The sequence below is a fragment of the Globicephala melas genome, chromosome 2, assembly GCF_963455315.2.
Source record: "Globicephala melas chromosome 2, mGloMel1.2, whole genome shotgun sequence".
In the NCBI taxonomy this organism is placed as follows: domain Eukaryota; kingdom Metazoa; phylum Chordata; class Mammalia; order Artiodactyla; family Delphinidae; genus Globicephala; species Globicephala melas.
Window position 1 is genome coordinate 149,152,223 of NC_083315.2, and position 23,944 is coordinate 149,176,166.

Below are 23,944 nucleotides of genomic sequence, written 5' to 3' on the forward strand. Positions count from 1 at the left end.
GCTTCAGTAGAGGCAGTTGTTAGCTTGGTATGTATTGAGGGCTCAGGATGACCTCTCTTATCCAGAAATCTAGCTCCAACTGGTGTGAAATACCTATACTAACAATTAAACCAATATTAATAACTTCTTATGTGTCAGGCACTGTGCTTTATCTCCATTTTTATAACAGCCCTAAGAAATAGGTACTCTAAGAATCCCTGTGTTTTGAGTGAGGAACCTAAAAGTTAGAGGGGAAGTAAATCATCTGAGGTCACAGAGCTAGTAAGCTTGCAGAATCAGAACTTGAACCCAGATCTGACGGACAACAGAGCCCATGCTTTAAACACTACACTATACTGACTCTACTGGCAAGTAACTCTTTAAATGCCAATATTCTCAGCAGGTATAACAACACATTAAATCCAAATACCTTTATACAAATGAATTTATGAAATCTGTATAACACAAGAAATGGGGCAATATAAACTCATCTGGAAATGAGGAAACAGAAAGGGGAAGTGACACAAGAGAAGGAAGGAGCTTCATAAACAAAGTACAATCTCTACTTCCTTGACCCCGAAAGTTCAAAGTTGCCCTGTGCCACAACTATATTTTTGTCACATTTCCTCTAATAGACTATGCAATTTGAGGACAAAGATTAAATCTCAATCATCTCTGTAACTATAATGTGCAATCATTCAACTATGGTATGGAAGATAAAAAAATATTATATATGGGATGGATGAAACTCATAAGATGTGTTTGGAATAAATAAGTTACTACAGATAAAGTTAGGAAGACAGAGAGGGACCCGAGACTCCAGAGGCACTAAATATATGAGGCACACACAAAATACATACGACATACTACACAAGGCATTCAGTACTCACGAGGTCTTAAATAAGCCACTCACTGGTGATGCTCTTTGGCAGAGGTCCCTCATGTCCTCTGCCAAACAGAACCATCAAACCATCTAATGGGCTAATGAGTGAGCTAATGCTACTGGCCAGTGCACGTGCCTCTGCGCCCCTCCAAACAGAGCAAGTTTGTGTGATGGCCCCGGCACCTTCTGTCCTGTGCCCCCTTGATCAAACTTCAGCTACAGTACCTGTAACCACACTATCATCGGCAGAGAGAGGCAGGACATATTAACACAGGATTCAGGAAGTACAGCACCTCCAACTTGTATGTACCCTAACCTGTGTGTTCACCTATCCCATTTCTTTCCCCTTGCTTTTCACCCTGACTTTTGTGGGTTTTCTTTGTTTCTTTTTTGCTTTTGGCCACTCCACGCAGCATGTGGGATCTTAGTTCCCTGACCAGGGATCAAACCCATGCCCCCTGCAGTGGAAGTACAGATTCTTAACCACTGGACCGCCATGGAAGTCCCTCACCCTGACTTTTGAAGTTGATTTAATAAACCATGTAACTTGGGCCTCTTAACCTGGGCTGCAAGCCTTTTGGCTCTGTGACCTCTGGGATAGCTTGCCTAGTAATATACAGTTGACTGTTGAACAACATGGGGGTTATAGGTGCCGACCCCCGTGCAGTCAAAAATCCACATATAACTTTATAGCTGGCCCTCCATATCCATGGATTCAACCAACCACAGATAGTGTAGTACTGTAGCATTTACTATTAAAAAGAATCCATGTATAAGTGGACCCAGTTCAAACCTGTTATTCAAGGGTCAATGGTACTTAGAAGCTGCCATTGTATCAAGGCAATTTCCCACATTCATGGTGCCTTGAACAGTGCCTTGTCCATAGCCTGAATAAAATTAGCTCAAAACTCCACCTATGGCCACTCTGATTACTAAACAAGTTTTTTTGTTTTTTTAAAATATTTATTTATTTGGTTGTGCCAGGTCTTAGTTGTGGCAGGCGGGCTCCTGAGTTGCAGCTCCTTAGTTGTGGCATGTGAACTCTTAGCAGGCAGGCTCCTTAGTTGCAGCTCATGGGCTCCTTAGTTGCGGCATGTGAACTCTTAGCTGCAGCATGCATGTGGGATCTAGTTCCCTGACCAGGGATCGAACCTAGGCCCCCTGCACTGGGAACGTGGAGTCTTAACCACTGCGCCACCAGGGAAGTCCCCTAAACAAGCTTTTAACTTTCTTTCTAACTCCCAAATAAAAGGACTGTTATGTGATGCCAGTGTCCTCTCTCTTACCTGTAAGACGGTGTTGCCTGCAAAGCCAAAGCCATCCTTCAGCAAGGCTGTGATGTAACTGAGATCCATGCACAGGAAAGGACTGCCTGAGGTGAAGTTTTCCAGGTTATCACATACTGGAGGTGACAGAAAGAGAAAAGTGGAATTCAAGTTTGCAGCCAACTGAGAGGTGTATGATTTTCTCTAAATACAGACTGAGAATAAGCAAAGCAGAATCCTCCATTCTCCTTCTCCCAGATGCCTGGGAGTCTTGGAGGCTAGAACTGTGCACTGACAGCCTCTGCAAGACCTCAGCTCATCAAGAACCAGCACATTTCTGATGTGACATCTAATCTACTCAAAGGTACATGGGTCCTAGTTTATTTGCTATGACATATATTCTATGATTTATAGTTGGGGCTTAATTCAACTAAGGCCCTTATATATTAAGACAGGGAAATACCAGTTAACCCTACTTCAGGGCCACTGGATAAGAACAATTATTTGCTTTTTTTTTTTTTTTTTTAATTTATCTATTTTTGGCTGTGTTGGTTCTTCGTTGCTGCGTGCGGGCTTTCCATAGTTGTGGTGAGCGGGGGCTACTCTCCGTTGCAGTGCGTGGGCTTCTCATTGAGGTGGCCTCTCTTGTTGCAGAGCACAGGCTCTAGGTGCCCGGGCTTCAGTAGCTGTGGCACATGGGCTCAGTAGTTGTGGCTCGCGGGCTCTAGAGCGCAGGCTAAGTAGTTGTGGCGCACAGGCTTAGTTGCTCCACGGCATGCGGGATCTTTCTGGACTAGGGCTTGAACCTGTGTGCCCTACATTGGCAGGCGGATTCTTAACCACTGCGCCACCAGGGAAGCCCTATTTGCGTTTTTGATGAACTCTTTCAAGGAAGCCTCTGTGGCTATTTTCCGTATATTCTGGTGCTCAGTGTTTCATTACCACTGATAAAACTTTTTCAATTTTTTTTTAAAGAAAGGAAGAAAGAAATGTGGAAAGAAGAAAAGGTTTTCACCGTTTCTCCAAAGTCTCTTGTATTCTTATATTTTTCTTTGCCACTTAATGCTTTTAACTCCTGGTAAAGACCGGAAACCAACCTTCTGAGAGGCTTTCTGCTGGCCAAAGCACATTAGGTCACTTTAAGGTCACTGGGGGTGGCAGCCTCACGGGCTCACCTTCAATGGTTTCCACTGACTCTTACCTTCCCTTGCTTTCCTTTCAAAATCTTCAACTTTTAAAACACCCCCCTTTTCATAATCTGAAATGAAACAGAACAGTAGTTGATGTCAAAAAGCCTTCCAGGAAACATAAGGAAATTTATCCTAGGAAATTATCCTATTTATAATAATGAAAAACTAAAAATAAAATTTCCAACATTAAAGAATGGGATAAGCAAACATGACATATCCCTACAATATAATCTATACAGTTCATTTACTTATAATCTATTTTATGTTATGTGTGTGTGTATATATATATATATATTTTTTTTTTTTTTTGTGGTACACAGGCCTCTCACTGTTGTGGCCTCTCCCGCTGCGGAGCACAGGCTCCGGACGCGCAGGCTCAGCGGCCATGGCTCACGGGCCCAGCCGCTTCGCGGCATGTGGGATCCTCCCGGACCGGGGCACGAACCCGCGCCCCCTGCATCGGCAGGCGGACTCTCAACCACTGCGCCACCAGGGAAGCCCTGTTATGTATATTTAACTATAGCTAAAAAATAGGCCCATTAAAAAGGGGCCATTAAACATGTCAGAAAATAAGAAATTAATTCGTATCTCAGGCCATGACAGATCACATATATACATTCTCACAGCTAAACAAAATGTGTTACTATTATAAGGAAAAATGTTATAAAGGGGAAAGAGGAAACTTTTGGGAGTGAATATGTTCATTAACTTGAATTTGGTAATGGTTTCATGGGTGTATACATATGTCAAAACTTACCAAATTGTACACTTGAAATATGTGCATTTTATTTTGTGTCAGTTATACCTCCATAAAAATACTTAAAGAAATAAAAGACTTCATGTGTATTTGTTTAGGCCATCTTCTAGCCCCAAAAGATTCGAAATCATATTCACTCTTCCACTTGGGTGACTTGGGAGAAAAGTACGGTGACCACCTTAACAAGGCACTGCAAATACTCCTTTTGTCCCTTTCCCTTCCCCACCACAGCCCTGCCCAGTCTCCCCCCTGCACTGACACCTGGAGTGAACTTACCAATCATGTCTGTGTCAACAGCTCGGTCATAATAGTAAGAGAAAGCGTAGAAGGAGCTTCTCTGGACCTCATCTGGCTGATGAAGTTTCCCTTGGACCACCCTCAGCACTTCAGCATAGCAGGGCTCAAAGCCCGCCTCCCCTGATAGGGCAAAAGGTGCACAGGGGCAAGGTGAGAAAGTGAGAGGCAAGCTGCTGAAGCCAGTGGAACAGCAGGAGGATCAAGGCGAGCTGAGGCTCAGGACAAAGGGCTTACAGACAAAGATGAACAAACTTTTGCAGCCTCATCCCTCTGGAGAACCAGTACTTACTTCTCCACGGCAGGTCCCCTCCCTAACCTGTGTTCACCAAAAAAGCCACAGCCGACCTCGAGCTGCCCCTTAGCATTATGTTTCATGGCATTTATGAGAAGTATGCAGAGGCTCACCTGCTTCCTTCATGGGAAAAATCAAGTTTTTTCCTCGAGTTTAAGGTCTATGCCTTTTATAATACCTAAGATCAATTATTCTTCTTATCGTCTCAATTCTATAACTGAAATAGCTAAACATTAATTGGATCTGAAACAGTTTCACCCTGCTGAGGGCAGAGACCCTCAATACATTAGACCCAGGGTAAGAAGAGGTTTCTAATGTATCCACAACACCTGGGCAGGGAAAGAGCTGAACACAGAGTGACAGCTGCCTTGTTCACTGTCACTTCACACTACTCCTTGAAGGCACATCAGCATCTATTTGGAACTAGTTCCTGCAAAAGACAAGCTTCTCCTAGCTCTGGAAAAAGTTTCCCATGGAACTTTTGCAGACTTCTACTGTAAAAGTAATTTCAACCAGTGAAAAAATATCACCTGCCTTCTTGGTTGCCACCATACTGGTATTTCACACCCCCAAAGATCCACTCTGCTTCCAACCATCTTGGTAGACAGGCACTTCGGAAAGTGTGTCCATCAATTCCTGAAAGAAACCAGATCACAAAGAGGCAAGGGTGTGAGAGAGAAAGAGAGAGGAAGGAAAGCAAGAAGTCAGTAAGGTTGAAAGGAATTATCAAGGTGGCTGGGCCTTAAAATCATATGAAATTAGTTCCACGACTGCATACTACGATGGGAATTCTTAACTCAGGGTTCATAGATGGGCTTTGTGGGGTTGGTGAACCCCCTGAAACTACAGGCAAACTTTCATGCTTATGTCCATTTGGCAGAGGGGTTGATGGCTTTCATCACATCTCAAATCTAAAACCTACAATGGAATAAGTTGCCTCCTTTCTAAAAAAAGGGAAAAAATACGGTTCTACTTTTCTCATTGATTGTTGTGAGGCTTAAATAAAATACACTTGAAAATGTAAACTCTGAAATGCTATATACTCATCACAATAATAGCTTACTGTGAACCACACACCATAAAAATTAAAATAAATGCAAAACCTCTTTTAAGGTGAGGAAACGGGCACAAAAAGTTTAGCTACCTGGCCCGAAATTACAAGACTGGGACTGACCCTAGTTCTGCCTGACCCCAAAAGCTGAGCTCTTTACCTCTCTACTGCCTATGAAGAAAGGAATGGAGTTGTTCAGTTATTCCACCTTGTAAGTGGACTGCTGCTACCTGCACCTCCCACGTAAAACTAAGGGCTTGAGCTCCTGCCAAGTTTAACCCTTGAGTCTTGAATTTCTGCAGACACTTCAGCCCCCTGGCCACAGACCGTTCCCCCCTATACCAAGAGACTTCATGCTGGAAATGGCTAATAATAGATACCAAAACATCTGACCTCATAAAGTGGAAAAGGAATTTGCCATTATGATGTCTATTATACAACACAGGTCTCTTACTTCAGCATAACCCTTTCTGCCATAGAATCACTGCCAAGGTAGGGAAAAGGCAAGCTGAGTACTGGTGTCACTCTCACCATACCCCAACCAGCACACCCAGACGAACCTTCTGTCTCCAGGGCTCCCAGAGCTGTTAGTCTTGCAGCTTTCAATCCAAATCCCAAGTAACTGTAAAATACAGGATTGACTAATTTCATGTGACCTGAATTCTCTAGCCTAAAGCTCCCTCTTCCAAAAGTAACATGGTTTCTCTGTCTCACTCTGGAGGGAAGAAAACCTTGTTCTCTGTGCTCTATTCATCTCGTGTGGACAACAAGCAGTAATTCTTGCACAGTTCAGATCACGGCCTTGCAGGAAGAACTTCCCACAGCTATGCTTTAAAGGCCAGAGGCAGTGACACTTCCTAGGGTCCCACCCTGGGAACCATCCCCAGAAGAGATCTCATTATCTTAGCTCCCAGCCCAACTGTGATCAAATTCTAGGCTGGATTTTGAACATCTGAAGGTCAGCTTAAAAGCAGCTGACACAGAGCTTTGGCTCAACCTTCTCTGAGTGTCCTCTCTCTGGAGAAAACTTGATTCATATTACTTTCACTCTTATATTACTTATCTTTTACTCTTTTACATTATTTTTTAAAATCTTACATTACTTTTTACTTTATTACTATTATATGTTTTTGAGGACAAGAATGGAGAAAACTCTTGGGTCTCTTGGGCTTTGGTAAGTAGCTTAGGTTTCAGTTAACAGGCCTTCAGGGACTGGCAAAGACTTTGTAAGGCTGGTCAGATGCAATAATAGATGTGAAAATGTTTTGAAAAGTTAGGAGAATCATACAATGTGAAATATTATTATTCCTCCACGTCCCCCTCTTCACCTATGTGTATAGAGCTTATAAGTGCTGTTAAACATCTCAAAGGAAGTGAGGTAGCCTCTAGGGGTTTGTTCCAGCGTTTTCTGCAAAACAGAAAAAGCAAAAAGACTATTCACGATCCCCAATTACCTGAAGATGTTATCACCACCACCCCTATCCCTCCCCCCAAAAAAATAAGAGATGAAGGAGAAGATTAAACAACTAATCTCACAAGGCTTGAGGAATCAAAGGGACTGAACAGTGAGGGGAAGTTCGGTCAGTCATTAATTGACTTGACTCAGCCTGTTCGCGGGGGAGCTGCTGTCTGAAATGGGGCACCACTTCCTTAGCACCATGATATGCCTGCCAAGTGGGCTGGTAACCATACGTTCATACGTATCTGACTCACCTCAAACTGCGGCAGGAACGTGATTTGGGTGGAGGCACCCCCCAGGTCCAGAGTCCCCACAGTCTCCTGGCTGTGGCCATGCAGCTGACCTGTGAATGAGAGCCAGCTCTGAACATTTCTGTTTCCTGGACAGCCCAACACTCCTCTGTCTGCAATTTCTCTCCTGCTCTTGTCATATACTGGAGGAATTCTGTAAATACTCCACTGCTTCCCAGCCCCAAAGGCTGCCCACAAATGCTAACCTAGAAGGACTCTTGCTGCAGCTGAGGCCTTGAAGGCAGGTAATAGACACTAACTTTCTGTCTTTCCTCCCCACCCTCCTTCTTATTAAACAAAAGAAAGAACCTGGAGTGAACGCAGAAAAAAGTGAACAAAGAAAAAAAAGGTATTTTTGCTCCCTGACCATGTGTGAAACCCAGTTAAGGTCTTCGATAAACTTGAGAATATATTACCTGTCAGAAAATTCACAGTAACCCAAGCTAATATGCCTAAAAAAGGAGAGAAAGACAAAGATTATATCCAGAGCATTTTTTACCCCCGTTCCCTAGCCCCATCTTTGCTCTTTTTCTCTCTAAATTTCATGTCTAAAGCATACATTTCCCTCTCCCCATCTTTCCATTTCCTGCTATCCCCTTCCTCCTTGCTTATTTGTTCTCCTTATTATTCTCCTTACTTAGTTCCTTTTTTCTTCAGCACCCCCATCCCTGTTCCCAGTTCCTTTAATCAGATCTTTTATTAACCCTGGCCCTCTCCCCCTAGAACATACATCAATACCTCTCTCACCTTCATAGGATCCATCCATGATGCTAACACTGTCATCTGGTACCAGGAAAGGTGACTTCCTGAAGATCTCTTTTACCTAGAAAAAAAAGAAAGAAATCTGGATTCCCTAAGGCAATAGATTTCCGCATTTTGACTGTATCCTATAATGCTTAGAAAACTACACTCTTCATTTTCCCTAGATAAAATTTTAGCAGAACTCACTCCTTTTCCCCAAGAAATTAGAGAAGGAACTAGGCAAGAAATTATTGGTTTCTTGTAAAAAACAAAAACTACCTCAAAGAGCAGAGCCTGGGCTTTCTTTTCTGGCAGTAAGCGCAGTCCCGCTGTTGCCCTCAGGACCACTGGCGTTCTCTTCCAGTGACTTCGAGGGATTGAGTCTTTGGCCACCTCTAAGAGTTCTTGAACAGTCTCAGCACCCTTCAAAAGAGATGATTCACGTATCCAGTGAACAGTTCATTTAGTGGAGCTTGTCTATTCCCTCAGCGTGCTCTGGGAGAGTACCAGGAATGAGGTGGCAGAGGGCTCCAACCCTTCTCTGCTCCATAGAGCAGAAACCTAAAGAAGCGGGCTTCCTTGAAGAAGGAGAAGCCATTTCATTTTGATTAGGTTATAATAAAAATGATTCTTGGGCTTCCCTGGTGGCGCAGTGATTGAGAGTCCGCCTGCCAATGCAGGGGACACGGGTTCGTGCCCCGGTCCGGGAAGATCCCACATGCCGTGGAGCGGCTGGGCCCGTGAGCCATGGCCGCTGAGCCTGCACGTCCAGAGCCTGTGCTCCGCAACAGGAGAGGCCACAATGGTGAGAGGCCAGCGTACCGCAAAAAAAAAAAAAAAAAAAAAGCAAACCAAAGAAAAATGGTATCTAATATTAAAGAATTTCATATTCATTCATATTTTTAAAAATTAGCTTCAGGCCAGAAAGTTGGTATGGTGAAGGAAACAAGGCTTGGAGTTAGAAGACTTGCTCGCTAGCCCTGGGGCCTAACATAGGTCACTTGGCGTTCCTGGGGCTTGGTCTCCTCAGCTGTGAGATGGAGATACCATCATACAAAACTGTTGTATGCGTTAGCTGTGGCAGACTGTGTGGAGCTGCCACAAAAATGCCAGCTGCAGCTGTTATTATGCTACCCCTTTTATGACTTCTACAAGGACAGAACATATCAGGTTCAGTTTTGCATTACCAGCACCTACCTGCATGGCACACAGCAGATGTTCAAATTATGATATGTTAAAAACCATTATTTTAAAGCCATTGTTTCTCTGAGTAAACATCTGTTCTGACAACACGCTGCCTCTTAATCATTATAATTATTAGCAACCACAACACAATTTTACTCTCCAAATGTCAAATCAGTTTCTAATAATGTGGTTGCTTTCAACAGCTCCTAATTTTCTAGCACATTTGCCATTTCATAACAGCAAGCTAAGAAAATAAACATCCTCTCGGTTGTTCAAGTTCAAGCCATTTTTAACATCAGGTGTTCCTTTAGTTAATGATTACACTTATGACACTGAACAACACCTTTATATATGCTACTAAAGTTCAACATTCTGCCTTATTCTAGTTTATATCATCGTGGCCTCTGACAGGGGGTGCTGTATGTTGTGAGAGCTCAAATGTGAAATACAGTTATGACAGAACTCTACATTCATCTTCTATTACTGAAAATTTTTGTTGTCGTGGGTTTTGCCCAATTTCTAGAATATAAGCATGGTTCTGTGCTGTATAAGGGCACTCTGAAGTGGAGTTCACTGGATCTATAGTCCCTTAATTGCCGTGTGTATACCTCCTACCTTATAGAACTTCACAAGCATTTTCTGCATCTACATTAATTGATGCAGTTGATGGCTTCAAATCAAAATCTTAAACAGTAAATACAAAGAGCGCGGCTTCTTTTTCTTTTTCTTTTTAACATCTTTATTGGAGTATAATTGCTTTACAGTGGTGTGTTAGCTTCTGCTTCATAACAAAGTGAATCAGCTATACGTATACATATATCCCCATATCTCCTCCCTCTTGTGTCTCCCTCCCACCCTCCCTATTCCCTGCCTCTAGGTGGTCACAAAGCACCAAGCTGATCTCCCTGTGCTATGTGGCTGCTTCCCACTAGCCTTCTATTTGACATTTGGTAGTTCTTGAAAGACAGTGTTATCCCTGCATGGCCACAATCTATTTTCACACCTCCTTCTACCTAAGCCCTGGTGAGCCTGGGGTGTACAATTACTGTTATCCAGGAGATTAGCTAGGACAGAAAACTGATCTCACACATGACCTCAATATCAGTAGTGGACAGCATGAGATATTTAACAGCAGTGGTGTGGTCAAGTTATCAAGGCATTTGAGAATCGAAACATCTAATTGTAAAAACTCACCTGCTTAGGTTGATCTACAAAAGCAGAAAGTCCTGGATTCACAGAATCAAAAATTTCCCCTTCCAGAATCGGAAGCTGTCCTATGTTGTCCATGGAGCAAAACAGAAGAGAGATGGCTGATTATCAAAAGTTAGGCTGTCTCTGGACTTCCCTGGTGGCGCAGTGGTTAAGAACCCACCTGCCAATGCAGGGGACATGGATTTGAGCCCTGGTCCAGGAAGATCCCACATGCCATGGAGCAACTAAGCCCGTGCACCACATCTACTGAGCCTGCGCTCTACAGCCCGTGAGCCACAACTACTGAGCCCATGCACCACAACTACTGAAGCCCGTGCACCTACAGCCTGTGCTCTGCAACAAAAGAAGCCACCGCGATGAGAAGCCCACGCACCGCAACGAAGAGTAGCCCCAGCTCGCTGCAACTAGAGAAAGCCCACGCACAGCAACAAAGACCCAAGGCAACCAAAAATAAATTTAAAAAAAAAAAAAAAAGTTAGGCTGTTTCTGATTCTGGGCTCTGTATCATATTAACCTGCTACTTCCCCCAGATATTCCAAGTCATCCCACCTGTGAGGAATGGCTTGCAGTAGTATTGGGTAGGGGGATAGAGGATGAAAAGTAATCACTGAGGGTCCCTCTGCCATTTCTCTGGTGGACACCTAGCTTCTACTCCTTTCCCTAGACTCTGTGTGTAACTTGAGGATAGAACACTGAATATTTAGAAAATGTTAATCTTCAGGGTCCCCCCATCCCCTTTTCCAAGGATGGTAGTGATCTTTCTCTCAAGACCACTCTCAATATTCTGGACTCTGGAGTAATAGTCACCTTTAGAGAAAAGGAAAGACACATTACAGCTATACTTCTTGGACACATGGGTTTCAGACTACAGGCAGTCCAGATCTCTCTTAATTTCACACGAATTAAACCATATGTGTTCAGTTATAGTCCAAAGTGTTCTCTGAAGAAAGACATTCAGTCGCTGTAAGATTCTGTAACTGACATCACACACTCTCAGCACATTTATTTCTGGGAGGAGTTGCTAAAGTATGGATTTGTCAACTCTGGTGAGGGTACCAGTTGCACGTACCTGGTAATTTCTGCACAAAGGTGTAAACATGAATTCGAGTTCCAGTGCTCCCTGCATCAAACATAATTCCATACAAGGTGCTGGCACTGACATTGATGGGGCACATGGAAGACAGGAAGACACCCTCAAACCAAGTCTGTTGGTCTCTGTGGAAGACAGTGCTGCAAACACAGGACACTACCAGCATGAAAAAGGCTGCCCCCTGGGAAATGGCCATTCTCTTCCAAGATGTAGTGAGTCTTTTGTTACAGACGCAGTGCTGCTAACACACCTGCAGTGGCTTATAGGACAAAGACACGCAAGGTTAGACCAACTGGCCTCTTTGTTTACACTTGTAAAAGAAGAAACATCCGTTATAGAAATCCCACCCCTTTCCCTAAGCTGCTCCTTCTCTATTCCTAATAACCAGCACAACAAGCTAGACCAGGGTGACATAGGCTCTTAGCACCTTTTCTGAAGGGTATCTGGTTGCAAAGGGACATTGGGATTTGACATATATTTTCCCATGCTCTGCTTTTAATTGTAGGGTGGATCTCACATACTCAAAGGCTCTCTCTGCCACCCTGCTCCTAATGTTGAATCTAATTTTTTTCTTTCCATTTTGACAATTTTGTCTTTAGACCATATACTAACACTTCCTCTCTCTTTCCCTCTCTTTCTTCTTCTTCTTCTTTTTTTTTTTTTGCCGTACTGCGTGGCTTGCGGGATCCTAGTTCCCTGACCAGGGATCAAACTGGTGCCCCCTGCAGTGGAAGTGTGGAGTCCTAACCACTGGACCGCCAGGGAAGTCCCTCTTTCTTCTTTTTGACTGATAAACAGAAGCTTCAATTTCTGAATTAAAAAGTTATAAAAAAGTTACAAAGTCCCTGGTATTGGGGTGTTCACAGCCTTTAAAAATCAGGCCGCCTGTGACAACAATATGGCCAGTGGCTTGCACATTCAACCACATTTTAAGGAAATAAATCAACTTAATTCAAAAACACTTAACTAGACCATTATGGTTTTAAAAACATCCTTCACAGGTTAGGCCATGTTATCTCCATAAGAACTTAGAGCAGGTGGGCAAATTAAGACAGAAAGGCTCAATGACTTGATGAAAGTCATAAAGCAGGTCAGTGGTGAGTTATGGCAAGTTACTGCCTGTATTTCTTAACATGTCCTTAGCAAGACAAAAAACTTATAAGTGTTCAGCACTGTTTGTTCTGGATTTGTATATCATGGTAGGCTGGGTACAAATGATGCAGAAAACCTAGAATGAGATACATGGAAAAATGTCTCCTGCATAGGCTGTATTTTCTCCTGGTATTAATGAAGAATGCCGTATCTATTCTCTAAGATTTAAGGCTTCCTTAATTGCCCTTTATGTACTTTGCTCAAAACAGTTTTGGGTCTTCTGATCCAGCTTTCACCTCTGAACTTCTCCTTGTGTGAGTCATAGCTACTAGTTAAACAAGATCTAACTCCAAAGTCCCCATTCGCAGTCCGCAAATCTCTAACAGAATACTTGGTATATTTGGAGTACAGATTGAGGATCCTTAATAATTCTCAGGTTTGTTGATCTCCCAGGGTTCATTTTATCAAAATGCCTCCCTTCCCAGGTGACATATCATATAAAATAAAGCTAATTAAAGTTAATTGCATTTGGAATGTAAAACTATTTAAAATAACTAGAGTTGTTCTGAAGTACCTCAAAGGCAGAGTTAGAATTATCAGTTTGAGCACTCTTCAAGGCTGAACTTCTGTCGTTAAGAATGAGAGCTACTGGCTAAGGAAAGGAAAACTTAGAATCTCAAACAAAGGAAGCTGATCTCAGGAAATCAACCACTGCAACGGGGCAGCTGCTTGGCCAGATTCGTACTCACATCTTAAATCACTCCCTTTGGTGGATTCTTCTTTTACAGCAACTAGGCTGGTCATGTGGATCAATCTAAAGAACTGAAAAAAACAACCTTTCAGATTCTGAGTATTAACAGATCACTGCCTTGTCCAAAGCTCAAACCACATTTGGACATTCCACATTCCACATTCTCATTCTCAGGAAGTGTATTTAGGGCCTCTCCAGTCACCAGCCTGCTTCCATCACTATGACTGATGCCACAGCAACTTCTTCAGGGCTCACTCATATTTTCTCTATTATTGTGGTTTCTGAAAAGAAACTGCTCCAGCTACTGTTTCCATTAAGCAAACATTTGTTTTCTTCCAAAAGAAATTTCAAGGAGAAAAAAAAATGCATAATAGGTATCTGTTTTCATGAAGTGAAAACTGCAGTCCTACCAGGTGTTCAGTGTAAACTAAACAGTAGATTTTAGAAAAAGCAAAGGATGAACACATAAAACGCACCTTCTGCTCTAAACCCTTACCTTCTAACATCACTTCCAATCTCATTTTTAAGATTAGCTACTTTAAGGATGGTATTAGAAAGGCTTACAACTTAGAGCACATATAATGGTGCACTATTTTACATGACACAGCCTACAAGGCTTGCTCAAATGTCCCCTTCTCAGAGAGTCCTTCCTTGTCTACTATATTTAACATCGCAACCCACCTGGTCACATGTACGTCTTCTACCTTCCTTCCCTGTTTATTTTTCTTCACAGCACTTCTCACCTTCTAATACACTACATAATTTAATACTGGCACATAGTACATGTTGAATATATATCCTGAAGGGATGAACAGTGATCCAGTGACTCATCCATTTAATAAGAATCTAATAGCTGACTTCTTTCCAAAAGGAGATTAACTACCCATCCATGGGAAGATCATGATTCCAAACTTCAAAGGATGGATTGTTTCTCCCAATGTGTTAATTATTTACAAAGTTTTATACGCTACTCAAAATAATGTACATAGACTGGAGAGTATATATCAGTATATTTAAATCGACTCCTTTCAGAACTGGTCTTCTCAATCTCTCTGGCTATCTCCTTATTCACCCCCAACAAAGCCCTCTCTTCAATTCTTTTGAGACTTTGGTGCCAGCTAGGGTTTGTCACTATGCCCATCTCCTTCTAAGGTCTTTTCAGTGCATCTTTGTCTCTGTAGTAAACACCAGTCCTTCCTCCTCAGCCTCCCCAGAGCATCACACTCTGGATTCCCTTCTTCCATGTCACCCAGAGCTTGAGTCCACAATCCCACAGGACGCGGGCCCCACCTGTGTGCTCACCTGCTCGTGCCTGCCCGATCTCTGTGAATCCTTGCTTTCACTGTTGGTTGCCTTTTGCTCTTTGCTCCTATTTCAGCCTTTCTGAATCAAGCTAGCTTCGTGAATCACATTCACCTTTGTGCTAGTTTGCAACTAACACATGGCATTCTGCTAACTCACTCCCTTCTGTATCCTTCATTCCGCCCTTATCTACCTTTTTTCTGAGTATATATACATGATTGTCTGGTTCATCTACTTTTATAATAGTTAAGTGCCAACTGGCAGAATTACTGCCTATAGGGCTGAAGTTGCTGAGGAACTGAATTCTGTGTGGTTTCTACACAGGAGATTATAATTAATGTTTTTACAACATTATTTAATAATGCTATGTTTACAATTAAAAATATGTAACCATGTAAGAATATTATTGATTCATGTTTTTACAACATTAGCCCAATAGTAGAGAAGTGAACAGTCCTCCTCAATAGCTTCCATCCTTGAGATGAACTTAGAAGGCTGGCATTGAACTGTCTAATAAATAAGCATCACTGAGTTTCTAATATATACCAGACACTGTGCTAGCTTCTAGATACAAAAGAGAATTCAAATATAGGCCCAGCTCTTGAGATCTCAGCTTACTAGAAGGAACAGACAAACCAACAGCTATAATGTACTGTGGCAAGTTCTCTGACAGAACTATGCACAGGGTGTGACAGCAATGGACATAAGGGACAAGTAACTCATCTTAGAAGGAGAAGGATGGAGGTGGAAGGGAGTGGGAGGCTTTTTAAGGGACGAGAGGCATAACCTGAGTCCTGAATCAGAGACAGGAATTACCCGGGGGAAGTGACACAGGAGAACCTTGAGAACTTCACATATTAAGAGTTCAGTATGGCTGGAATGTAGAGGTGTACCAGAATAAAGAGGACAGGTGTGAGAAACCACTGTTCTGGAGGCATCAAATCAGATTTCCAAATGAGTGGGCTTGTTTCCCTTATACAGTTCCATGTCAGGTGACACCTGACAGTTATTTATGGCTTTCTATTCCCTCCTTAAGCAAATATCTATATTGACTGACCTGAATAAAATGACAGTATTTCCCAACAGTGTAAAATAATGGAATGAGAGAGGTGACTGGAAAGGTCTACCAAACGTCTGAAAACACTGAAATGTAGAAGCTCCCACTGTCAATTCTTCTGAGTTCCACAGAATAGCTGGCTTCAACAAAGTTAAAAATTAAACATAAAGCAAGTTTAAAGTGTAACTAGAATGAAATTTTTAAACAATAAGCTGAACCATGGGAATGGATTAGCCAAAACACCCAGAGCCTAAGTTAGCCAAGCAAAGTAAAACCAAGGTGGGTCTAAGAAGGTAAGTCTGAGACAGATTTCAGCACGGTAAGCAATGCCTCATTTGAGGATGTAACTTAGGACTTCATACCCGATACCAAGGGCCAGAGCCCTGGAACACTTTGCTATTTGAAGGATATATAGGTGAAGGTACATAATATCTTTTGTATTTCTAAAGCCAAGTACTGAGCGGGGAACATGTCAGACATCAGGAAATACGTCCTAAATGGACTTGGTACAGTTGGGCTAATGGTATCTGCAGACAGGAGCGCTGGGGCAGGCAGCACCCTCTTTCCCAGTGTCTTACTCTGGGGCAGGCAGCACCCTCTTTCCCAGTGTCTTACTATGGCTATGTATCACATCCACAATTCCCATTTCCCCTCCAAAGCAGCCTATAGGAGTGCTACTCAAGGAAGTATATTTATTCACATATTCATTCGTTCATTTAGCCATTCCAGAAATTATCAGTTGCCTAGTGCTACTTATAAGTATAGCAGGCAAAGATGAATCATCTTAGACCTGCCCTTTACGAGACTACTGTAGGGCTTCCCTGGTGGCGCAGTGGTTAAGAATCCACCTGCCAATGCAGGGGACCTGCTGCGGAGCAACTAAGCCCGTGTGGCACAACTACTGAGCCTGCGCTCTAGAGCCCGTGAGCCACAATGACTGAAGCCCATGCGCCTAGAGCCCGTGCTCCGCAACAAGAGAAGCCACCGCAATGAGAAGCCTGCATACTGCAGCGAAGAGTAGCCCCCGCTCGTCACAACTAAAGAAAGCCTGCGTGCAGCAACGAAGACCCAATGCAGCCAAAAATAAATTAATTTTTTAAAAAAAGAGAGACTACAGTAAACAGGAAAAAAATACATGTCCATTTAATTACCTTTGTAAAGTTAAAATGTGACAAGTACCACAGTTCCATGCTCTGAGATTTCAAAGCAGGGAGAGATTACTTCCAGCTGGGATGATCAGAGAAGGCCTTGTGAAAGCGGTGGCATTTGAGGATACTGAAGAGGGGAACTAGGGACAGGAGAGGAGCGCTTTTCAGGAAAAAGAAATAATATGAATCAAGACACGGATACAGAAAGGGGATGGGGGAACCCCAAGGGATAGTAAACAGAGCAGTTTGACTAATTGTAGTAGAAAATAAAATTGTAAAGGCAAACTGAGGTCAGATAGTACAACACAGCAAATACTCAGCTAAGGAATTCAGACTTTACTTTGCAGGCGATGGGAAGCCATTGAAAATTTTGAGCAAGGGAGTGTCACAAATATGAACCTGGCAGTTACATGTAAGAAGGATTAGGGTGGGGAGCCTTGGTAGGTTCCACTCACTTGTCTAGTTCTACAAGTGTTTACTGGTGCCTACGAAGTACCAGGTGCCAGAGAATTAAAGGTGAATAAACAGACTTTTTAATTCAAGATGCTCAGAGTGTGACAGATGTGACAGATACATATACAAATAACCACATCTTTTAAAATTAATAACAAAAATGCAAAAGGAGCCCAAAGCACAGATGACTAACTCTACCTAGAGGATAAGGAAAGGCATTTAGATGACATTTAAACTGATTATGAAAAATGAGCAGAAGTACCTACATTAATAATAGAGACATGTGGACAAAGAGCAGAGGGACTATGAAAAGATGAAAACAGATAGCAGGGAAACTATGGATAGTCTGACTTCATTTTTAAATTTCCTCAAGAATTTTCTGTCATATGGATTTGAGAAACAAAATGAAAACAAAAAAATAGAAGATCAGAGGGGAAGAGGTATAAGAAGGTTAGCATTTAATGCAGAGGAAAGACTGTGGCCAAAGGAAAACAATCTGAGGTAATAATAATAATAGCAGCTATTATTTATTGAGATCTTAGTATCTGCCAAGCACTATGTGAAGTATTTCACATGGATTATCTCATTTAATCTCACAATACCACCCAGTGAGGTAGTTCTATTATTAACATCCCCATTCTAGAAATAAGAAAACTGAGGCTTAAGTAATTGAAGACCACACAGTAGATAAGTGAAAAGAGCCGGAAATCAAACCCAGATGGACTAATTCCAGAGCCCACAGTTTTAACTGCTAGGTCACAGGAAAGGTCAGCCAGTGTGGGACTAGGGAAAGGTAGCTATGGGGGTGGGGAAGACAGTGCAGAGCAGAGAAAGATGGTCAAAGACTGGCATCAGATGTGAAAGTCTTAACAGTAGCTTGATCTCTTTCCTGTGCATGACCAGGAGCTTTTGATCTGTTTCCTGCTGGTCTACCTTTATTACATTTCCAGAATCTGACCATTTCTGACCACTTCCACCAAAACTGCCTTGGCCGGAGCCGCCATCATCTGTCATATGATTTACTCTAATATTGTCCTAACAGATCTCTTTTACCCTGACTCCCCTAGAGTCTATCTTTAACAAGCAACTAAAGTCATCCTTTAAAATGTAAGTTAGAGCATGTCTCTCTTCTGCAAAGTCCAACAATGACTTCCCATTTCCCTCAGAGTAGCAAGGTCCAAACAATAGCCTTCACGGATCCACCTGCTCTGCCTCCTACCCCATTACCTCTCTGACCTCATCTACTGACAGTTTTCACCTCACTCACCCCACCCACACTCTGTGCTTAAACGTCACACATGCTCCTGCCTTATGGCCTTTGCTCTAGCTGTCCCCACTGTCTGGAACAATCTTTTCCCATATATCCACTTGATGAATTCCTGCAACTCCTTCAAATCATTGTTCAGATGCCGCTTCCGTATAGGGGCCTATCTTTACTACTCTAAGCACTCTCCCTCACGCTCCCCTACCTCCATCTGCTTTCTCAATCCCCCTTACACTGGTCTACTTTTTTCCTCCACACCACTTATCGATTCTAACATACTAGAGAGATTATTTACTATGCTTACTATCTGCGTTTCTCTGATAGAATATAAGCTCCTTGAGAGCAGAAATCTTTTTCTGTTTTGATGTAGCCCAAGCTCCTAGAAGAGTGTCCACCCAGTAAGGTGCTCAATGAGAAGTGACAATAGGAATAAAGTGCAAAGTGACATAAAAAGGGAGAATACTTTCATAAATAGTTAAACTTTTAAGAGAGAATGATTAATGAATACCTATTCAATTTGCTTTAGGAGAAGCTATAATTTTCTTTTTCTGAACCTATTAGTTCTATAGCTAAATTCAATCTCTCTAACCAAACACATTCAACTGTTAAAACTGTGATAAAGTGATTTTCCAAAAAAAATCTAAAAGATAGTAAACACTGTTTACATTGTCCAAATTCTCTTCTACATATCTAACCAATAAATATTTTAGGGTACTGTACCTTAGTTATCTATTGCTGCACAACAAATAACCCCCAAACTTAGTTGCTTAGAATGACAATAAACATTTATTATCTCATAGTTTCTAGTTCAGGAATTTGGGAGTGGCTTAATTTGACAGTTCTGGTTCAGGGTCTCTCATGATACTGTAGTCAAGACGCAGGCTGGGGCTGCAGTCATCTGAAGGCTTGGATAAGGCTGAGGACCGATCTCCAAGATGGCTCACTCAATGGTTGGCAAGCTGATCTTGGCTGTTGGAAAAAAGTCTCAGTTGCTTCCCACATGGACTCTCTATAGAACCTTAAATGTCTTCACAATGTGCTGGCTGGCTTCCTCCAGAGTGGGCAATCCAAGAGAGAGCAATGCTTTGTATGACCCTTCAGGTCATACACTATCATTTTCCCCATATTCCATTGGTCATACAGACCAATGCTGATGAAATGTGCAAGAGGACTACACAAGGGCACAAATACTAGGAGGTGAGGATCAATGGGGCCATCTTGGAGGCTGGCTACTGCCAGTTATAACCAGTATTTGTATAGTATTTTGTATTCAGCTTTTTCTTTCCAGTTTACATATATTCCTATTAACACAACTTACATACTTCTTGCTTTAGAAACTATATGTTATTCCAATGATATTAACTCTTTTTCATAAATTTATTTATGTTTTAGTTTTGGCTGTGTTGGTTCTTCGTTGCTGTGTGTGGGCTTTCTCTAGTTGCGGCGAGCAGGGGCTACTCTTTGTTGTGGTGCACAGGCTTCTCATTACGGTGGCTTCTCTTTGTTGCAGAGCACAGGTTCTAGGCGTGCAGGCTTCAGTAGTTGTGGCTCACGGGTTCTAGAGCGCAGGCTCAGTAGTTGTGGCACACGGGCTTAGTTGCTCCGCAGCATGTGGGATCTTCCCGGACCAGGGCTCGAACCCGTGTTCCCTGCATTGGCAGGTGGATTCTTAACCACTGTGCCACCAGGGAAGTCCCTCCAATGATATTAACTCTTAAAAATTAAAAATGTCATAGACTTTTAACTCCTCTGAAAATATCATATCCCACCACTTGAAGCCATTCATTTTTTCTGTTACAGTCCCAATATTTTACTTAAGGAAAAGAATTAAAGTCAGAAAAACTACAATTCAAACAATGTCCTGCTTGTTTCTAAGAGTGAAAATGAGTTTAAATACTTCAAATAAAAGTCAGATAATTTTAGAAAAGAGTAGGAAGAAAAGAAGTGAGTCATTACAGATATCAGTTAATAACTGAATAATGAAAATTAAATACTAAATCAAGGAAGATACAGAGTGAAAATATATTAACGGAATAGCAACTTTCTTCATGCTACATACAGAAGAAAAATTCTAATACGATGGTAGTATTAATAATTAATACTTAGGAATCTGCCTGCCAATGCAGGGGACATGGGTTCAAGCCCTGGTCCGGGAAGATCCCACATGCCGCGGAGCAACTAAGCCTGTGCGCCACAACTACTGAGCCTATGCTCTAGAACCCGCGAGCCACAACTACTGAGCCCACGTGCCACAACTACTGAGCCCACGTACCACAACTACTGCAGCCCGCATGCCTAGAGCCTGTGCTCCACAACGAAGAGAAGCCACCGCAATGAGAAGCCTGCACACCACAACAAAGAGTAGCCCCCGCTTGCTGCAACTAGAGAAAGTCCGCGCACAGCAATGAAGATCCAAAGCAGCCAATAAATAAATAAATAAAAATAATTAATACTTAAGTACTGAAGAGATATTTGGTAGAAAGGGATAAGACTGACAACTGGCACAGATTTGAAAACCACTGAAAAATTTTATAACAAGCATTTTTCAAATATTAACTAGATAAAAAAAGGTTTATTTAAAAAAAACAACTTTTATTAGATTGTTGCCAAGGAGCTATAATAAGACCTGTGAGCATGGAAACTACAGGGGAGAGATAGAACAGGAAAAAGAATTTCCCATGTTGGTGGGGAGAGGAGAATTCTTGCCCCAAGGGCTCAGCCCAAACCTGATCACATTGTCCAAGTGGATTCACAAATCAATAGGCTGGTTGAATGAGATTTCTTTCAAGGTCCCTTCAACACTAAGATCAAATACTCTCTCAATAAAGGAATTGGAATTGGTAGTTACCAACAAATATAAACAGATTACTTCTTTCAGTACTTTATTCCACTTTAATAAAATCATTAGACATATGTCAAGAAGGCCCACTCTGTACAATGAACCATCTGAGCCTTATACTGAAATGAGGTCAGGCAGTGCATGATTTCATTGTTCATTGTTTCAGGCCTGACTTAGCTGCAATAATCACCGCATAGGGAAGCTGTTGCTACTGCTGCCTCACTTTCCTCACAAGTCACAAGGCCTTTTCTTCCCTAGTCATTAAAAGTAGAAAGTCCTTTAGGTAAGAAGATACTATTAATCAGGAGAGGATTAATATTGCCCCAATGAGCAAATATAATGAAAATCTAAGGTGATAAACTATCTCTGCCTCCAAACCCATATCCACCATGGGAGGTACTTATTTGCAGAAGAGGAATTGCAAGGATCAGTGCCATGTGTCACTGTTTATACTGGAGTTTGTGGGAAGAGAAGTGAAAACATATTTTCCCTTTCTTGTTATCAACTGAAAAACAGCTACTCCTTCAAACATGTTGAATCAGTATGAAAAACTTGAGAAAGGCAAATATTACAATGATACCTCATGTATAAAGCAAGGAATAGGGGTGCCATATAAGTACATTTCCTCAAATGTGTCTTTTTTTTAAAACATTTATTTATTTATTTATTTAGGCTGCATCAGGTCTTAGTTGCGGCACGCAGGATCTTCATTGCTGCACGTGGGATCTTTTAGTTGAGGCATGCGGACTCTTAGTTGCGGCATGTATGTGGTATCTAGTTCCCCGACCAGGGATCGAACCTGGGTCCCCTGCTTTGGGAGCGCCGAGTCTTACCCACTGGATCACCAGGGAAGTCCCTCAAAGATGTCTTTACAATATTTCTTCTCTAAATACCATAACATTTTTATTTTAATAGTGTTTGGTAAACATGTTTCTAAAGTGACATATTTTATTTATGGTTCAGAGTTACGATTATGATCATCAGCTATATTTTTCTGTAAACTTGGGATGCCTTCAGGGACTATAGGTCTGTAGGACTGTCTGCCCTTCTGCCAACTAATAGTCGCAGATTGCTATGCTTTTTGAGCTAGTTTTCCTTGACATCATACTATCTATTATCGCTGATCAGTGTTGTCATGTGCCTGACTCCTTCAATAAGCTGCCATCATCTAATTTTTAAAAATCTTTTGTGGGATATGAACCAGAGAGCCATAATCATGAGACTTTTATGTCAACTTACACAAATGAGGGCCTCTCCAACATATAAGGGGTGTGGAATCTGTGACAGCTTTTACTGGCTCATTGATCCCTTTCCATTTACTATCAGCTCTCAGCTAGGAATAAGAAAGCATAAATCTGACCTATGGAAAAGTAGGGTATTACTTTATATAGGTTACTTACCAATATCTTCTTTTCCTTCTAGGCTTTCCGCTTTGTTTCCTTCAACTAATGTATCACTTTTTCAACCTATAGAAGATGGACATGGATACTCATAAGACCAAAGTTCTCTTTTTTTCTCTCTTGTTAGTATGCCTATTTTTGATTCAATTATCTCTTTTTGCATTTCTGTTTCCAATCTATTCAGGCTCTGGAAAGCAGATCACCAAGTTAATCTCCTGACTTGTAGTCTAGTACTCTTGGGCTCTTTCTCCTCTTTCACAATTTCTTTTCAAACTACAACTGCAGCCATTCTAATAAAATCACTTGTTTACAAAAGCAGCAATAACAAGGGGAGGCAAGGCACACTCCCTCTGAAAGCTAGAGTACATTACTGTGTAGATGTATGTGTGCACATGTATTGGGGGGCAGTGATTAAAGAGCTAATCCATAAACAAAGTACATAAGTTTATGCACTTTGTGAGGTCTTTTTTTGGCTGTGAAGAACTCAAATACCAGTTGTGTGTTCCACAATGTGCTCGAGAGTGGTACTATTACATAATGAGTATGTGGTTAAAAGGGCCTAAGCCAATCCCAGTCCTAGGTACATATCCACAAGATTAAAAACAGGGACTCAAATAGATATTTCTATACCAATGTTCACTGCAGCATTATTCACAACAGTCAGACGTGGAAAAAGCCCAAGTGTCCATCAACAGATGCATAGATAAACAATATAGTATACACAAATACAATGGAATATTCTTTAGCTACAAAAAAGAAGTTCTGATACATGCTACGACACTGATGAACCTTGAAAATGTTACGCTAAGACACACACAAAAAGTATGATTCCACTTACATGAAATATCTAGAATAAGCAAATTCACAGAGACAGAAAGTAGAGTTTACCAGGGGTTGGGATGAGGGGAGAATGGAAGTTATTGCTTAACAGGTCCACAGTTTTTGTT

At 41.8% G+C, this 23,944-nt stretch overlaps 1 protein-coding gene across 15 annotated transcripts in view; it reads right to left on the reverse strand.

Moving 5' to 3' along the window:
• Nucleotides 1-23,944, reverse strand: part of ENTPD5 (ectonucleoside triphosphate diphosphohydrolase 5 (inactive)) — a 36,520-nt gene that overhangs the window by 5,186 nt on the left and 7,390 nt on the right. For 10 of the 15 annotated variants that reach the window (XM_060295036.1, XM_060295033.1, XM_060295037.2 and 7 more), the window contains 14 exons: nucleotides 22,998-23,063; nucleotides 13,533-13,605; nucleotides 11,671-11,950; nucleotides 10,584-10,663; nucleotides 8,484-8,627; nucleotides 8,211-8,286; nucleotides 7,880-7,915; nucleotides 7,428-7,516; nucleotides 7,043-7,122; nucleotides 6,275-6,336; nucleotides 5,198-5,299; nucleotides 4,351-4,491; nucleotides 3,329-3,385; nucleotides 2,149-2,264 (listed from right to left, as the gene is read on the reverse strand). In XM_060295036.1, the coding sequence (XP_060151019.1) occupies nucleotides 2,149-2,264; nucleotides 3,329-3,385; nucleotides 4,351-4,491; nucleotides 5,198-5,299; nucleotides 6,275-6,336; nucleotides 7,043-7,122; nucleotides 7,428-7,516; nucleotides 7,880-7,915; nucleotides 8,211-8,286; nucleotides 8,484-8,627; nucleotides 10,584-10,663; nucleotides 11,671-11,887 (1,200 nt within the window). In that variant the 5' untranslated portion in view covers nucleotides 11,888-11,950; nucleotides 13,533-13,605; nucleotides 22,998-23,063. The remainder of the gene's footprint in view (nucleotides 1-2,148; nucleotides 2,265-3,328; nucleotides 3,386-4,350; nucleotides 4,492-5,197; nucleotides 5,300-6,274; nucleotides 6,337-7,042; nucleotides 7,123-7,427; nucleotides 7,517-7,879; nucleotides 7,916-8,210; nucleotides 8,287-8,483; nucleotides 8,628-10,583; nucleotides 10,664-11,670; nucleotides 11,951-13,532; nucleotides 13,606-22,997; nucleotides 23,064-23,944) is intronic. The other 5 variants (XM_060295041.1, XM_060295039.2, XM_060295038.2 and 2 more) reach the window with 3 other exon arrangements.